This window comes from Cebus imitator, unplaced genomic scaffold (genome assembly GCF_001604975.1).
Source record: "Cebus imitator isolate Cc_AM_T3 unplaced genomic scaffold, Cebus_imitator-1.0 Scaffold18, whole genome shotgun sequence".
In the NCBI taxonomy this organism is placed as follows: domain Eukaryota; kingdom Metazoa; phylum Chordata; class Mammalia; order Primates; family Cebidae; genus Cebus; species Cebus imitator.
The window spans coordinates 8,942,455-8,960,911 of NW_016107333.1; the positions used below are offsets into that span (position 1 = coordinate 8,942,455).

At 49.3% G+C, this 18,457-nt stretch overlaps 1 protein-coding gene across 4 annotated transcripts in view; it reads right to left on the bottom strand.

The window, feature by feature from the left end:
• DNMT3B (DNA methyltransferase 3 beta) overlaps positions 1-18,457 on the bottom strand; it is a 51,256-nt gene that overhangs the window by 17,058 nt on the left and 15,741 nt on the right. For 2 of the 4 annotated variants that reach the window (XM_017514415.2, XM_037733320.1), the window contains exons 2-9: positions 14,773-14,920; positions 13,902-13,963; positions 10,137-10,238; positions 7,805-7,930; positions 6,933-7,154; positions 5,840-5,998; positions 2,631-2,738; positions 1,569-1,713 (exon numbers count right to left, since the gene is read on the bottom strand). In XM_017514415.2, the coding sequence (XP_017369904.2) occupies positions 1,569-1,713; positions 2,631-2,738; positions 5,840-5,998; positions 6,933-7,154; positions 7,805-7,930; positions 10,137-10,238; positions 13,902-13,963; positions 14,773-14,914 (1,066 nt within the window). In that variant the 5' untranslated portion in view covers positions 14,915-14,920. Of the gene's footprint in view, positions 1-1,568; positions 1,714-2,630; positions 2,739-5,839; positions 5,999-6,932; positions 7,155-7,804; positions 7,931-10,136; positions 10,239-13,901; positions 13,964-14,772; positions 14,921-15,095; positions 15,395-18,457 lie in introns of those variants that run through there. The other 2 variants (XM_037733310.1, XM_017514445.2) reach the window with 2 other exon arrangements.

Sequence of the window (18,457 nt, forward strand, 5' to 3'; positions counted from 1 at the left end):
TTTTTTTTGAGATAGGTTCTCATTGTGTCACCCGGGCTGGAGTGCAGTGGCATGATTTCAGCAAACTGCAGCCTCAACCTCCTGGGCTCAAGCGATTCTCTCACCTCAGCCTCCACAGGCACACACCATCTCGCCCAGCTAATTTTGTATTTTTTGTATAAACAGGGTTTCACCGTGTTGCTCAGGCTGGTCTTTAACTCCTGAGCTCAAGCGATCTGCCCACCTCAGCGTCCCACAATGCTGGGAAATCCAAGGTATGGTTATTTGCATCCCAGAGTGCTGGAATTACAGGCGTGAGCCACCAAACTCATTTTCAGTGAGACTGCTAGAAAAAATTTTAATTACATAACGTGGCTCCCATTCTATAAGTGAGATTTTGTAAAACTCATTTGTATTTCTAGTCCATCTATACAGAAAATCTTAATGGACACGGTTAAATTTGACTCTGACCCTAGGAAAAAAAATTATACAGCCATTAAAAATCATAAGGACCCTTTAGTGACAAAATGACATTGGACAGTGCTTACAGTATTGATATTGAGAAATGAAGGAGAAAGCAGGCATCCAACTAGTGTACAGAAAAATCTGGAAGTATGTGCACCCCAATGTTAACCCAGAAGGTATTTGTGAGGGTGGGATGTGAAGGGAGAATGGGGAGGGAGTTCAGATTGACTTTTCAAGAAATTTGATTCTTTTCCAGTGACCATTTTATATGCAAAGAAATCAGAAAAAGTGCAGAGAAAACAGTGTACAGTCAAAAGACGGGAAGGAAATACCGTATTTCTTTGATTCTAATTTCCTACTGCCTGCACGACGCACCTTCGACTTATTAACCACTTTTGAGGGGGAAACAAAACAAAACAGAAAAAAATTAGATTGAACGTATGGACTGTTTTCTTTCCTGAGATAAGGTCCTGTTCTGTGGCCCAGGCCTGAATGCAGTGGTGTGATCTTGGCGCACTGCAACCTCTGCCTCCTGGGCTCAAGCCAATTCTCCCACCTCAGCCGCCCAAGTAGCTGGGACCACAGGCGCATGCCAACGACAACAGACTAATTTTTGTATTTTTCACCATGTTGTCCAGGCTGGTCTCTATCTACTTGCCTCAAGCAATCAGCCTGCCTTAGCCTCCCAAACTGCTGAGATTACAAGTGTGAGCCACTGTGCCTGGCCTTTAAATGTATGGATTGTAAGACAAGTCCTGGATTTCAAGAAACCAGTTATCTTCTAATGGGAAATATATGGTACTAGTCAAAATGTTGGCAGGTGGCATACTGTTCTTCTTCAACAACTATTTTTCCTTTGATAAAAACATTGTATCTTGACATCAAGACAGATATCAGATTCAAACAAATTCTACGTACATGACCATTAGCAAGAAAGTGGCCAGGGAAGCCAGACAGGGCTGGCACAGCCTTCATATGCCTGGTCGTATTTTTTCTAACATTCAAAGTTGAGACCAGCTGCTAGAAAGCTGGGTGGGGTGACGGGCAGCAGGGGTGGCTGACTCTCCCAAGAAGTTGTCCCACCAGCAGAGACAGCGGGTGCTGCTATGGGGACTCATTCCCACCTGGTTGCGTGTTGTTGGGTTTGAGGCCCTCGATCCCAGTGGGCTTGAAGCCCCCGTGGGCCCACTCCAGCATGGGCTTCAGCTGGTCCTCCAATGAGTCTCCAGGGCTGCTGGGGAAGGTCTTGCCAGCTCGCACCCTAGCTTTCTGCAAAGGCAGAGTCTGTGATGAATGGGGGGTGGGGAGGAGGTGCTCGACAGGCCACACCCAGGGATTCCCCCAGCCAGGGCCTACATTCCCCTTCACACTGGGCCCTTTCATAGCCAGACAGCTGTCCTGGGCTGTGGTATGTGTCAGGGAAGGAGGAGCCTGTGCAGGGAGAGGCCTCGGAAGGGGGATTGTGGTTGAATCTTTCCATGCAAGCACCCAATAGGATCTCTTCCCCCTAGGAATGTGAGTGGTCACTTCCCTCTCAAAGGGCAGATACATCAGAATTAACTCTACCACTTTAAGATACAGAAGCCCCAGCCAAAACTAGCTCATCTCCTCTGTATCTTATATAAGAAGGCACTCGATTTCTTGTTTTATCTCCCTAAAGATGCGGACATTAACATGTGTCCTACATAAAGCACCATGAGGATTTCAGTGTCTAATGAAGCCTATGGCAACTAGAAGAGGCTGGCTCTTAAATGCTGAACAAAGGTGGGGGGAAAAAAATCAAGGTAAAGGGAGGGACAAGGTGTAATGGTTCATCAGGGTTAACATGGCCCACAGATAGAAGGCAGCTGGCCTCCACTGCTGTCTTAGCCGTGAACTCCACCCCTCAAAAGGAGGCTCTGAGGTCTCTGGAAAAGCATATTCCCTGACATGAATATTGAACCTCTAACTGCCTGTGCTCTTTCCTTCTGATTCAGTTAGTGGTCCCAACAAGAGGCAGCTGGGATGGCTCAAATCCCTTTGCAGGAAGGCTGATTTGGTGGCCATCATGTTGTTGGTATTTACCTCCTCCCTGGCCACCCTGTCCCCTCCAAACCACCCCTGGAAACACTGAGCTAGGTTTCTGTGGGTCTCCTGCGTCATCCCTGCTCTCAGGGCCTGGCCCTTGTTCCCTCATCCCATGTTACCTCCAGAGCATGGTACATGGCTTTTCGATAGGAGACGAGCTTATTGAAGGTGGCCAAATTAAAGTGCTGGCTGAACAGCCCCAGTGCCACCAGTTTGTCTGCAGAGACCTAGAAGAGAAAGACATCATCAACATCCACCTACAGGTGTGTCCCGGGTGCCATGTCTATCACAAGGTTGTCCATCAGATGCAGAAGATTTTCATACACTTAAACCAAGAGCCCATTCCTGGGGATAAAGTCCACAGATATCTATGTGAAAGGAAGGAAAGAAAAAAGAAAAATAGAAATGACACAAAGTCTCAACACAGATATCCAGAACCTTGTTAGACATGACGTTGTAATGGTGAACAAGAATGATACTTGGAATGAATGCAATTAGTTGAACCCTGTGTTTGTGAGCTCTGAGGCTCAGTCCTAAAATGCTCTGTGGATGCTCCAGCATTGGGGGTTTGCACATATTCCTTCTTCTTTCCTAAGCACGATAACTCTTTACTTTTTACCCTTTTATTAAAACTATTTCAGGCTTGCATGGTGGCTCATGCCTAATACCAACACTTTGGAAGGCTGAGGCAGGTGGATCACTTGAGGTTAGGATTTCAAAACCAGCCTGGCCAACATGATGAAATCCCCCGTTTCTTTCTTTCTTTTTATTTCTATTTCTATTTTTGAGACAGAGTCTTGCCCTGTTGTCCAGGCTAGAGTTCAGGGGCACAATCTTGGCTCACTGCAACCTCTGCCTCCCAGGTTCAAGCCATTCTCCTGCCTCAGTCTCCCAAAGTGCAGGGATTACAGGCATGAGGCACCGCTCCCGGCCAAAAATACAAAAAATTAGCCGAGCGTGGTGTCAGGCGCCTATAATGCTAGCTACTCGGGAAGCTACGGCAGGAGAAACACTTGAAGCGAGAGGTGGAGGTTGCAGTGAGCCAAGATCATGCCCTTGCACTCCAGCCTGGGCAACAAGAGCAAAACTCTGTCTCACAAATAAAATAAAAAAATAAAACAAGTCCCCCTAAAGAATGTATTTAGGACACAATGCCTGACACAGTAAGCACCTCTCACTTACTGTGATTATTTACCTTTAGTTCTTGTGATTTAATCCATATTCTACAGGTCTCCTGATGTCCCAAGTCCCCAGACCAAGCATGAACTGGCTGAGTGACCAGGGAGAGAGAAAATGGACGTTCAGGGATGCTAATCAGAACCGGAAGACAAGGCGAGACACAGTGGCTTAGGACTAGATTCTCAGCACTTTGGGAGTGGGATTTGGGAGGATTGCTGGAGCCCAAGAGTTTGACTAGCCTGGACAACATAGCAAGACCCCACCTTCCCCAGAACCTAAAGCACAATTTAAAAAAAAAAACCGTCTTTACAAGAGATTTTAAGATTGAGCCAAGCACAGTGGTATGCACCTGAAGTCTTAGCTACTCTGTTCAAGCAGAAGGATTGCTTGAGCCCAGGTTATTGAGGCTGCAGTGAGCCACGACAGCAACATTGCACCACTCCAGCCTGGAGGACCTCAGCTCTTAAAAAAAAAAAAAAAAGCTGCAAGACACAGGGAATGTTCTATTCTCTGTGCTCACACTCATACGAACCTCCGTTTGATACTGGACAGCCTGACTTCCTGTGTGGGGGTGTGACCACCATTGGTGAGAAAATACTGGGGCTCTGGTGGGGGAAAAAATGCTCATAAAAAGGGCTCGTTCCAGTGCTCAGTGGCTCCAACACAACCCAAACAGCGCTCACATGCCAGGCAGGCACTTTCCCAGGCCAGAGCCCGGTCCCATACGGTCATCTCATCCCGTGATGCTGACAGCACCACACTGCATTGTATTAGCCTCAGATTCTGTCTTGCAAAGTGCATTTTATGGCTCGATGGGGCAAAGCAATTGCAAACAATCTATCTTCCTTCAGTTCACAGAAGTTACCGCTCTCTCAGCCCTGGAAGTAGCGGCCTCACTGCCAGCGTGAGCCCAGGACTTGTCCTTCTGCTCCCTCTGCTGGTCACGGCAGCCATCTGCATGCAGAGTCTCTCCTACCAGGGGAGACCCACACCCTATTATTTTAGCCCTTGGGGAACTTCAATAGGTTCATGGCAAATGGCCCCTTGGTAGCTCAATTCATGGGAAAAACAGAATCTCTGCCTGAGGCTGAATCTCAGGAATGTATACCCCTGGCTTGCTGCTGTGGCAACTCCAACCTCATTTAGCCTGTCTCTGAGGCTAACTTAGCCTCTCTCTTAGGACTCTGAGGGTGGGAATAATATTTACTTCTAAGAGACTATCACAGGAAAGGTCTGTCTGATCAAAGTCTTTCTTGAGGCCAGGTGCAGTGGCTCATGCCTGTAATCTCAGCACTTTGGGAGGCTGAGGCTGGTGGATCATCTGAGGTGAGGAGTTGGAGACAAGCCTGGCCAACAGGCTGAAACCCTGTCTCTACTAAAAATACAAAAATTAGTCGGGAGTGGTGGTGGGTGCCTGTAATCCCAGCTACTCAGGAGGCTGAGGCAGGAGAATCACTTGAACCCAGGAGGTGGAGGTTGCAGTGAGCCAAGATTGCACCACTGCACTCCAGCCTGGGCAACAGACCAAGACTCCATCTCGTAAAAAAAAAAAAAAAAAAATCAAAACAGCCTAGTTATGCCCAACACAGCTCTTCCCCAGCTAAATTTCATTGTCAAGAAAGATTTTAAATGGTTAATGTCAATCATCAAGAGACTCTGAAATAACCAATTCTACTAAAACCCTTTTCATAACTGGTATCAGGTGACCCTAAATCCAACTTCAGGCCACCAAGGCACTTGTGCCTGTCTCCTTCCCCCCCAGGGCTAAATGACAAGAGGCCTCTGCCATGCTTCTGGTCCCTTCCACGCTTCTTCACTGAACACCTTTGGGTACCTGCTCATGTGGCCACTTCTGGCCAGTCAGAGTCTACACTGGTGATTCGGTCCCCAGAAAATAAATCTAAGAATAACATAAAATCCAGAACTTTCTAGCACTTTTGTCCCCTCTATGAGTAGACCCATAAGATCCTAAGAATCTGCTGTCACTGGTTAACAAGGTAAATTTTGTCCTTCCTCCCGGACAGTGTGAAGACATAGGCTCGCCCATCTGCAGAATGCAATCGCAGGGCTCCATCTCCAAAGGCAATTGCAGAAGGAAGGAAGACACAGCCTCAAGCCTGCAGACCCCCTTCCCTTCCCCCAGACTCACCTCGGAGAACTTGCCATCGCCAAACCACTGGACCCACCGCATGCCCGACATGGCCTGTCGCTTGGAGGTGGCCTTCCAAGATACCACCATGGCGGGCCACCAGGAGAAGCCCTTGATCTTCCCCCACACGAGGTCCCCTATTCCAAACTCCTTCCCATCCTGGAAGAAAAACCACATAAAGAAATCCCAGTGAGGAGAGGCACCCGGGGCCAAGTCGCATCCACATCACTGACCCTGAGGGCAACAAAAACCTTGCTCAAAATGTCACATGTAGCCAGATGCTATGGCTCATGCCTGTAATTCTCAGTACTCTGGGAGACCGAGGCACGAGGATCACTTGAGGCCAGGAGTTGGAGACCAGCCCAGGCCATATAGCAAGACTCCATTTCCACAACAGAATTTAAAAATTAGCTGGGTATGGTGGTGCATGCCTGTAGTCTCAGCTACTACAGAGGCTGAGATAGGAGGATCGCTTTAGGCCAGGAGTCTGAGACCAACCTGGGCCCCATAGCAAGACCCCTTGTATACAAAGTAAAACGTAGTAATGGAGATAGAAAAAAGGGATCCTAACAACACATAAATACATCCATGTGTAAGGAGTCTTCATGCAGCAATGCTTGAATCAAAACATAAACAATCTCAACTGGTTAATTAAGCTATGATCCAGACCACTGGATTCATTATACAGACATGAACCTCAGACAACTCTAGTTCTTAACAGGTAAAAGAAAAAAAAGCCAGTCTACAAAGGTGTACGACGTACAATATATACAGTATGTGCACTCTGATGAACAGAATCACAGTATGTATTACATATGCAGCTGGAGTCCTTATATAAATGCCATGTTCAGAGAATCACAGTGTTCAGGTGATTAATACTGGCATTTGACTTATGTCTGGGAGAGGATTCAGGTGAAGAAAGGACCATGGTGCATATGGAAGATATTTAGAATTCAAATATTTCAATTATTACAATTACAAAAATTCTAACAGCTGTTGGTCACTCCATGTTTACTGACAGCAGCAGGTAACTGGTTGGGCCCCTTATTCAGGGTCCTCAGTCACCCTGGGCAGGGGTCCCTCTCGGCGGTACCTGATACTCTGAACTGTCTCCGTCTCTACTGTCTGCCTCCACCTGCGGGGACTCCATGCCCTCCTGCTGGCTGTCCTGGGCTAGGCGGGTGTAGGGGGTACTGCTGCTCTGGGGCATCACATCTGTGTCCTCTGTATCGTCTGTGAGGTCGATGGTGAGGTAAGGGCTGGGAGGGGACGACCATGGAATGCCTGCCGATGCTGTCGCCCGCCGTCTCAGGGACTGTGGACAGAAGGACACAGTTTGGGCCACAGCAAAGGATGTCGGTGACCAGAGACCAACGGCACCCCCAAATGCCTCCTAGGCAGAAAGAAAGAAGAAAGACCGAAGTTAAAGAGAGGAGAGACCGCTGAAGAAGGTTCTCCAGGAACATGTCTCCCTTAAGAGGTGGGAGAAAGTCATTGTAACTGTCCCAGCAACAGAGACAGAAAGAGGACAAAGGCACAAATGATGGGTAATGACGAGGGACTCCAAGCCTGGAGCAGGTCACTGGCTTCTTTAAGCACTTACTGTGCATGCGGCCATTCTTGCAGCGACAGTGAAGTGTTGCCTCAAGACAGGTGAAAAAGACATTAGTGAGAAGACAGTCCGTAAGTTAGTGGTTTCTACCTTGTCTCCAAGGTCGAGCAAGAACCAAGTCAACAGGGAAAGCCTCCATTCCCAACAGAGCGTCATCTGAGATCAGACCAGGAGAAAAGCCAATAGGCTTAAAGGGAAGCTTACCCAGGAGAGAAAAGAAAAAGCAAGAACCTGAAAAGCAGTGTGAAAAAAGGACACAGATTATCCACCAGCCACAGCCAGGAGTGCAGTGAGGGAGGCATGTCTCCCAGTGAGAGGCTGGGGGCAGGGGTCTGGGCAACTGGGGAACCAACCCTGGTAGCCGGGAACTCCACGGGGGACTCCTCCACATGGCTGCGGCCCTGCCGGCCTCGGGTGGAACGTAGGGAAGGCCTGTGCCTCTCCCTGCTGGAGGCACTGTTGTTATTTCGGGTTCGGACCTGGAAGCAAGAGAGGACACGCACTGGGCCTGAGGTGACTGGAGGCCTGGGGTCTGGCTGGGCCAGGAGGTAGCCAGCTTCAGGACAACTGGAAGTGAACAGGTGATGAGGTAGATAGGGACTCCGGACTGAGAGCGGCAAGAATTCCCCAGCTCTTGGAATAGGGGTGACAGGGTGGCCAGCTAGGCAGCCCCACAATTCCCAGCAGGTCCTGCTCTGCCTGTCACAGCAGACAGACATGACCAGCTGAAATGGTACCTGCCAACTGGGATTGAAATATAAAAATCTGGCCAAGAGCAGTGGCTCATGCCTGGAATCCCAGCACTTTGGGAGGCGACGGCAGGCAGATCATTTGAGGTCAGAAATTCAAGACCATACTGGATAACATGGTGAAACCCCATCTCTACTAAAAATACAAAATTTACTTGGGTCTGGTGGTGGGTGCCTATAGTCACAGCTACTCAGGAGGCTGAAGTAGGAGAATCCCTTGGACCAGGGAGGCAGAGGCTGCAGTGAGCTGAGGTCAGGCCACTGCCCTCCAGCCTGGGCAACAGAGAGTATCATTGAAAAAAAAAAAAAGAAAAATTCATGTTCACTCTAAACCAAACTTTTATGCCAAAGAATTAAGGAGGCCAATGACTGGGTTCAGAAAGGCACCCGATCATCAGTCCGGAAGAGAATCCCTGAGGCTCTATGTTCATTGTCAAAAATGGCATGAACTTGTTGCTGCAGAACCTGAGTTCAAATTCCACATAGAAGAGTTCCCGTTTAACCTGAGTAAGCTGCTGAAATCTTCTCTCATCTCCACAAGGTGGATGATACAGACAACATCCTGGGCAGGGAAGACTGTCACCCACACCTGGGATAGGAGCTGAGTGTCAGTCTGGTTTCTAAAGGGCTGGGTGACCATGAGCAATAACTGCCTTCCCATTGCCAGACCTAAAAACTCTGATCCACAGAATCCACCCACAGAAGTGGTGGACTTGCTAGGTAATTGGCAGCTGAGCCATCCGTCCTGCAATCTCTATCACCCTTGGGCACCTCCAAGATTATACAAGAACTGAAAAACCGCCTGAAAAAAATGGCATATACCGGCTGGGCGCAGTGGCTCACGCGTATAATCCCAGCACTTCGGGAGGCCAAAGCAGGCAGATCACGAGGTCAGGAGTTCGACACCAGCCTGGCCAACATGGTGAAACCCCGTCTCTACTAAAAATCCAAAAATTAGCCAGGCATGGTGGTGTGTGCCTGTAATTCCAGCTACTTGGGAGGCTTAGGCAGGAGAACCGCTTGAAGCCAGGAGGCAGAGGTTGCAGTGAGCCAAGATCACACCATTGCACTCTAGCCTGGGCGACAGAACAAGACTCCATCTAAAAAAAATAAAAGAGGCCGGGCGTGGTGGCTCAAGCCTGTAATCCCAGCACTTTGGGAGGCCGAGGCGGGTGGATCACGAGGCCAAGAGATCGTCATCCTGGTCAACATGTTCATCCTGGTCAACATGGTGAAACCCCATGTCTACTAAAAATACAAAAAATTAGCTGGGCATGGTGGTGTGTGCCTGTAATCCCAGCTACTCAGGAGGCTGAGGCAGGAGAATTGCCTGAACCCAGGAGGCAGAGGTTACGGTGAGCCGAGATCGCGCCATTGCACTCCAGCCTGGGTAACAAGAGTGAAACTCCGTCTCAAAAATAAATAAATAAATACATAAATAAATAAATAAATAAATAATAAAAATAAAAGAAAGAAAATCTTCCAGGAGGCCGGGTGCAGTGGCTCATGCCTGTAATCCCAGTACTTTGGGAGGCCAGGGCATGTGGATCGCTTGAAGTCAAGAGTTTGAGAACAGCCTGGCCAACATGGTGAAACCCAGTCTCTACTAAAAATATAAAAAATGAGCTGGGTGTGGTGGCACATGCCTATAATTCCAGCTACTGGGGAGGCAGAGGTAGAATTGCTTGAACCCGGGAGGCGGAAGTTGCAGGAAGCTGAGATCGCACTATTGCACTCAAGCCTGGGCAACAAGAGTGAAACTCCATCTCAAAAAAACAAAAACCTTCCAGGAGACTTGCTTATATTTTCTAGAGTCAAAACATTTGTTTGTCTCTTTCTCTCTCTTAAAACCTCCCCTAGGGAGATCTAAGACATGTTTACCATGCTATGTAGCATGGCGGCTAAAAGTGCTTTGGCTCAGGGTGTGGCTACTTACAGCTGGGCTTTCTGACCGAGTCCTGGTTTCCCGGAAGAGCTTCGGCATCACTGGGGTGTCAGAGCCATCCCCATCTTCCCCGTCGCCATTGCCTGTCAAGTCCTTTATAAGGAAACATGATGAAGTTTTCAATATCGATAAGAAGTCACACAAGCAAAACAGTGTAAAAGTAAAAAATCCGTCATCATATTGAAACTACAATCATACTACTAATTCAAGAGACCAAAACACATTTTCAACTGCTTTATTTTGTCCCTAGATTCTGGGGACAAAATTTCTACAAATTCAAGACAGGACTGAAAGATAAAAGAAACGAGGCAACTGCAATACGCAAGACTGCTCGCCTGTGCCTGGCAGGGAGACCGGGTCACTCACTGCGACACACCGCATATGGGCACAGACACAGGCCAACCACGAGAGCTGTCCAGGAAGCAATGCCATGAAACCTGCCCCATGTCACAAAGGCCTCCTCGTGCAGGCTTCATACCTCTCACCAAAACCCAACATAAGCCAAACACAAAGACTGAAGCAGTGAGCAGCTAGGTCTGGCTCGAGTGCTGAGCACTTGCCTTCACTCACCAACCGTGTGGCCTTGAGTCCACTTCCCTCACTTTAAAATTGCAGTAACAGTACTTCCCTTGTAACACAACAGGGTTACATCAAGAATCCAATAATGTGCTGGGTGTGGTGGCTGACACCTGTAATCTCAGCACTTTGAGAGGCCGAGGCAGACTGAGGTTACCTGAGGTCAGAAGTTTGAGACCAGCCTGGCCAACAGGGTGACACCCTGTCTCTACTAAAAATATAAAAATTAGGCTGGGAGTGTAATCCCAACACTTTGGGAGGCCGAGGCAGGCAGTCAGGAGTTCATGACCAGCCTCACCAATATGGCGAAACCTCATCTCTACTAAAAATACAAAATTTAGCTGGGCATGCTGGCAGGCACCTGCAATCCCAGCTGCTCAGGAAGGCCGAGGCAGGAGAATTGCTTGAACCTGGGAGGTAGAGATTGCAGTGAGATCACGCCACTGCACTCCAGCCTGGGTAACAGACAAGTCTCTGTCTCAAAACAAAATGAACAAACAAAAAAAAAAACAAATATTTGGGCAAGAGATTTCACTACTGTTGCTGGTAACTAGCCATCAGAAACAAAATAGCAGTGCTGAGCCTCTGATCCTGCAACCTCCCTAATTCCTCCCAGAGCTCGGGTGCCTCACTGCCTGAGTCCCCCAGTAGGTTGCCCACCACCAAGAGAATGGAAGCTGAGGGTGCGTTTTCACTGCTTAGGACTGTTTTGACTGACACTGGCTCTGAGTAAAAGCAACCCAGCTGACCAACTGTACGAAGAGTAATCAGGAAACAGAAGCCATCAGTAAAGGAAGGAACACAGAACATGATGGGAAAAAATCCAGCTTCGGAAAAGTAAATGATGAAGTAGAAACCTTGATAAGGTAGCAAGTCTTAAATGATATAATAATTGTTTGAAATTCCTTAAAATAAGCTTAGATAAGTTTATTCCAGCTTGTAAAAAAATTCCTTGAGCCCATACAATCCTGACATCAAAATCGCAGATACATTTAAAGAAATAAAATCGGCCAGGCACAGTGGCGCACGCCTGTAATCCCAGCACGGTGGGAGGCTGGGGCAATTGATCACTTGAGGCCAGGAGTTCGAGACCAGCCTGGCCAACACATGGTAAAACCCCCATCTCTACTAAAATTATGAAAAAATTGCCCAGGTGTGGTGGCACATCACCTGTAGTCCCAGCTACTCAGGAGGCTGAGGCAGAGGAATCGCTTGAGCCCAGGAGGCAAGAGGTTGCAGGGAGCTGAGATCGTGCCACTGCACTCCAGCCTGGGCAACAGACTGTCTCAAAAATAAATAAGCAAATAAAAAAATAAAATCATACTCCCATTTCATTCATGAATACATGAATAAAATCAACTTCATAATGCACCATGACCAAGTAGGACTCATGCAACTCCGTCTCAAAAAAAAAAAAAAAAAAAAAAAAGATAGCTTGCTATCCAGTAGTCCCCTGTTACCCAGTGGGGATACATTCCAAGCCTCCCCATGGCTGCCTGATACCTCAGAGCATGGAGCCCTATATGTGCTGCATTTATATCTATATCTACATACCTATAAAGTTTAATTTATAAACTAGGCACAGATTAACAGCTAATATTAAAATAGGACAACTACAATATACAGGTTTTTTGTTTTGTTTTGTTTTGTTTTTCAGACGGGGTTTCACCATGTTGGTCAGGCTGTTCTTTAACTCCCGACCTCAGGTGATCCGCCCATCTTGGCCTCCAAAGGGCTTGGATTACAGGCGTGAGCCACCACACCCAGCCCAATATACTGTTAGTAAAAGCCAAGTGAATTCAGCTTCTCTCTCAAAATATCTTATTGTATTCTATTCAGAGTTCATCCGTCCTTCCATGGCGTATGACCTGGTGCCTTCCTCCTTTGCACTTTTATGAATGTAGGTTCTATCAGGCATCCTCTTCTGGAGGAGTCTGGTTTCACTGCCGTCTTGTTTTGGATGATTTCCTTTCTCCTTAATCAACTTCGGCTCTTCTGAAAACGTAGCAACAGCTTTTTCTTTTTATTTATTTTTTTATTTTTTTTACTATCTCCAGTAATGGCTATAAGCAAAACAGCTTTTTCATTGGCAAATGCAGCCTCTCCAGTAATTTTTACAGTCGAAACCTATTCTTGAATCTGTGTAACCATCCCTTACTCGAAGTAAATGGTTTGGTGTCAGGGGATCCCTTGCTTTAGGCTCACTGCTTTCTGGCACAACACACTGCTGTCAATCCGAACACATTTCTGTTCCTGTCTTGCATCTATGCATTTCATGCCTTTCCCACCTTAACTACACACTTATCATGCAACATGGCCATAACTTTTGCAGTTTGAGGCACAACAGCAAAACTAGCATGAATTTCTTTTTCCTTCTTCACCATTACACAGCTGGAAGATTTGTTCTTACCATGGATCTAGCAACTTCAGCATAAGATTTTTTCTTTCCTGGCCAGGCATGGTGGCTCATGCCTGTAATCCAAGCACTTTGGAGGCCAAGGCGGGTGGGTCACCTGAGGTCGGGAGTTCAAGACCAGCCCGACCAACATGGTGAAATCCCGTCTTTAGAAAGATTTTTTCTTTCCTTATTGAGAACTTCCACTTTTTCACTTAAAGGAAACACTTCATGGCTTATCTTTGACGTAACTGAATTGCCAGCATCATCGCTCCTGCACTTTGGGGCCATTATTAACTACAAGGAGCATTACTTGAACACAGGCACTGTGATACTGCAACTGATCAGATCACGGAGATGGCCGGTAGCACCTAAGCGTAGAGATGCTGGAAAAGGGCAGGACTCTGATCCTGGGAAGGATGGAGCAGGAAGGGTGAGATTCCATCATGCTACCAGAATGGCACTCAGTTTAAAATGTATGTACCTTGTTTATTTCTGGGATTTACCATTTAATATTTCCCATTTAATACAGATTGCAGTTGACCGCAAGCAACTGAAATCATGGAAAGCAAAATGACAGATAAGAGGGGACTGCTATATTAGAGATTTATCAATGTAACTGATTGTCCAGATTAAAAAAATAATTCCAAATATATGCAGAAAGTGTCTACCTTGGCAACCCTCCATACATTCAGATGCTAGTTCCTACGGGCCTCAGGTTGCCCATGTGCTGAAAGCAAAAGACGTCGTCCCTGAGCCTGCAAAAGGGAGAGCAGAGACCGTACCTGCGTATAGCTTAGCAGACTGGACACCTCCCTCTTGGAGAGTCTCAAGCTTGATCTTCGGCCTGTGGAGGAAACAGCCAGAGTCTGTTTTGAGGGGGCAGGCACCAGCCAGGGGAAGCTAACAGGGGTTGTTCTCCATGGCCTGCGATCTCCCCAACACTATTGTCAGCCACAGAGGTTTGCTCTGAGCCCCCCGGTATCGCTCATCCTCTCCACTGATTTTATTCATAAGGCCACAGAGGCCTGGGCCCAAAACAACACTGAAGTTACCAGGAAGGGGAGCCCTCCAGTTCCTCCAGCAAGGTGCTGCCCATCCAGGGACCACTAACTACGTTTCCAGGAACAATTCACTGCCTGCCATGTCAGCCGCATCTCAAGTGCTCACATGTAGAGTGTGGCTATTGTGGGGAACAATGCAGAAATAGAACGCTTTCACGCTCACAGGAAGTTCCATGGGATGGCACCGCTGAGAGGACAATGCAGGGCTTTCCAACCCAGCTGGGGCGGGATCCCAAGTGAGCTGGCTGGGAGCTGCTCAGGGCAGGGTGGAAAAGGACCTCCCATTCCGAACCCCAGCCCTGCTCTATCGGGGGAGAGGGTCGGCAGAAGACTACCCCTGTCATGACTGGCAGAGGACAGGAAACCATCACCCTTGTGTTCCTCTCAGAGCCCCAGCTGAGATGAAAGTCCCACAGGAGAGGCCATGGGCTGCAGGCAGGCGTGACAGGCTCGGCCCTGCATCCCTCCTTGCTCTCTTCCCTCCTGGGGGACTGTGGAGGTGGTCAGACTCTCCCCAAAGCCTCCAGTGGTCTGCAGTGACTGCTCACTGTGTCAGCGCCTGACCCCACCCCAGTCCCCATGGCCCAGCCACCTCTGATCTCGGGGGTGCGGATGGCCTCCAGGATTGGGGGCGAGTCGGAGGACTGGTCACTGCAGGCCCCATTGACGAGGATGGAGTCTTCCCTCCCGCCGGCGTCCTCCTCTCCACTGAGATGCCTGGTGTCTCCCTTCATGCTTTCCTGTGGGATAAGCCAGAATGGGTGAGGTGGAAGGGAAGCAGGGGCACGAGATGGGCAGTGTTCCCCAAGACGCCCCACCATAGGCGCTATGTTCTCAGGCCCCAGGACGCATTCGCAGGGTGATGCTCTTGCCCAAGCACCCCACCCAGGCTGCCCCCCATAGCCTTCCTCTCACCAAGCTCGGAGGCTCAGGACTTGGTTCCATGTGGACAGTCTATCCCGAAGGCTCAGACACCAGCACCCAGGACAGAGGAGGGGCCAGGGCTAGGGTCCCAGGCTCAGACTGCTCTGTGCAACTAGCCGGCCCCTTCAAACAATGCCATTTAGGACCTGCCTGCCCCGGCCTGTCTGCCGCCAGCCTCTGTCCCCTCTGGCCCTGGCCCCTTCTCCCTGCTCAGCCTCTGCAGGGGCTCAGGAAGCCAGTGCATTATTTTCCCTCCTGACCCCTTTGTTTGCTCTCTCCCTTCCCCTCAATCTCCAGGTCCTCTTCCCACCCGTCCCCTCCTCCCCCACAGAACCGCTTCTCTCCTCTCCATGGCAGCACAAGCCCCGCCTCACCCCATCCTCCAGGGCCCATTGGTCTGCTGGCCTGTCGATCACTCCCCTCCTCCCTCACCAGCTGGGGCTCACAGTCCCAAGTTCCCAAGAAGGGAAGGATGAAGGAGGCACTGGCAGAAAGGATAGGGGCAGTTAACAGGAGGGGCACTCCCCAGATCACTGTAGCCTCACCCTTACCTGTGGGACTTGGCCTCCCCACTGCTGCCCCTCCTGGTCAGGTAAATCAGCTAAGACACAGGACCAGGGCCACACTGATGGCTTGGCAGGCTGTGACCTCTGGGCTGTCCCATTGCCTGCAACATTGTAGGCACACAGATTTTGGTGGATGCAAGAACCTGCGCCTCCCCCTATGGAGACTGGGAAGCTCACCTCTCACCTTATAGAAAAAGAAAACTGACATGCAGACTAGGTTATTCTCCATGGCCAAACATCCCATTTAAGACATGGGGCCAGGATTACAGAGAACGAGTAAAAAACTCCAGGACACAAATGCCAGCTGAAACCGAGTTTTCTAATAGTCACTTGCCTTTGCTTTTTGTTCCACCTTTGGTTGGCAAAAATATTATAAAAGCCTTGGCACAACGTGAAGCCCCCAGGCCCCCATCCCTGAGCCCCATACACCTCCAGGCGACTCACATCATATCCTCTTGCCTGGAACCCTGCCTGAGAAAAGCTTCCTCCATAAGCCACTGCCCATATCCACCAGGCCTCCCTGCCTCTGGGCCCCATGTTGGAGACCCACTAGCCCCTGCCAGACAACCCATGCTAGCCTCGTAGTTTATCTTCCACTCATCCATCCATCTTAGAGACAGCTGGAGTGCCGTGGTGTGGTCATTGCTCCTTGCAGGCTTGAACTCCCGGGGCTTGAATGATACTCCCGCTGGTGCCACAGGTGTACGCCACCACACCCGGCTAATTTTTTGTAGAGACAGAGCCTGGCTACGTTGTCCAGGCTGGCCTTAAACTCATGCCCTCAAGGGATCCTCCCACTTCAGCCTCATAAACCAGCGTACCTTCTAGAAGCCACACCTCCTCCTATTGCTAGCCTCCGAGCTGCACTGGCGCCACCGACACTGCCCACCAGGGGGCGCTGTGAAACTCAGTGTGATGAGCCCAGTGGAGCCCCCAATTCCATGCCCTGCACCTGCCCATTGCATGGGGCAACTAGACCTCTGCTACTCCCTGAGTGGCCCAGGGGTCAGCACCCTGGCTACAGCGCCAACTACAATATCATCACCTGGGAGCTGGTTGGAAAAACTGCTGGAACTGGGAGCTGGCTGGAGAAATCTTAGGCACCAGGCTAGAGGTCTTGAAACAGGGTTTTTTTTTTGAGATGGAGTAACTCTGTTGGCAGGCTGGAGTGCACTGAGGCAATCTCGGCTCTCTGCAACCTCCCCATCCCGAGTTCAGGCGATTCTCCTGCCTCAGCCTCCTTAGTAGCTGGAACTACAGGCACGTACCACGATGCCTGGCTAATTTTTTGCATTTTTAGTAGAGATGGGGTTTCACCATGTTGGCCAGGAGAGTCTCGATCTCTTGACTTCGTGATCCACCCGCCTCAGCCTCCCAAGGTTCTGGGATTACAGACGTAAGCCACCGCGTCTGGCCTGAAGCAGGATTTTCACAAGACATTTTAACACACACAAGTCATGCCTGGGTAATTAATATACACATTAAAGCAGCATTGTTCATATAAACATATGCGCTGATACACAGCATAGGCTTTCTGCGCCTCACATGATCCAGGGCGTGTGTCAGCACATGTTAAGGAATTTCCCCCACCCCCCAAGGACAAGGGACATACCTGAGTCAGACCAATCAGCTGCTTCTCAGACCCTTTTCTCCCAAGCCCTGACCCGGAAGAAGAGGCTCGCTGACCTATGGCCAGTTCCTATGAGACCTAGCAGCTAGAATCCCAGGAAAGCTGCCGGAGTGTCGGTTCAGAATAATCATTAATTTCAAGCATTTTACCTCAGGCCAAATCAGTGAACTAAGTAACCAAGGGGGCCCGGCATAGAGTGGGAAGCAGAGCTACCTGGTGTGCATCTCCAGGAGGGTCTACCACCCCAAAGTGCTCTGGGGGGAGGAGGAAGGGGTCACAGGGTTTGTTTGCGGTCAGGAGATGGTGACAGACCAGAGGACTGGACAGAAGGATGTGACCTCCTCAGTTTTCATCCAGAGTCCAGGGCTCTAATGTATGCTGGGTTTCTCAGGCAGCATTGAACCCCAGTCCCCAGACAGCCCCTAACTGGGTCAGCAAGAAGCCAGACAGGAGTCTCGCCTCCTAGACAGACCCAGGCTGACAATGATTAACCACCTTGGGCCTACCCCCAGGGCCTTAGCAATGCCAACTGGCCACCAGCCTACCCGATGTGTGGGCAGTGCACCCTCCAAAACCCATCTCAACATTCAGGAAAAGGCTCAAGCGCCTAGAACAAGACCTGTGGGTACTGAAGAAAGAGTCCAAGAAAAAAACCCACTATAATTGGCATTAGCTACCTGGGTGCCCCCCAGGAGCGAGCTTAGCACTTAAATACACTTCCTTCACATTGCATAATTTAATGTGATTTTATTTAAAATTAGTTGTTTTTATCATGACCCTGTATTTGTAGTGAAATTAACTACCCTCAATGCCTTACAGCCACAGCTGTATAGACAGCTGTACAGACCCGTGACTGAATGATGCCCAGATCAATTCTTCCCCCACCCGCCTTCAGTCTACACGCAGGGCAAGCCAATCTAGCCTTGAGGCATGTGCTGCTGTGTTCTCTCAGCCTGGAAGCCCTCCCCAACTCCCTATACCTCCTGCTTCCTATCTCAGACTTCAAAACCCACGGCTCCAAATGCAGGAGTAAAAGCTCTTCTCCTGGCCGGGCGCGGTGGCTCAAGCCTGTAATCCCAGCACTGTGGGAGGCCGAGGCGGGTGGATCACGAGGTCAAGAGATCGAGACCATCCTGGTCAACATGGTGAAACCCCGT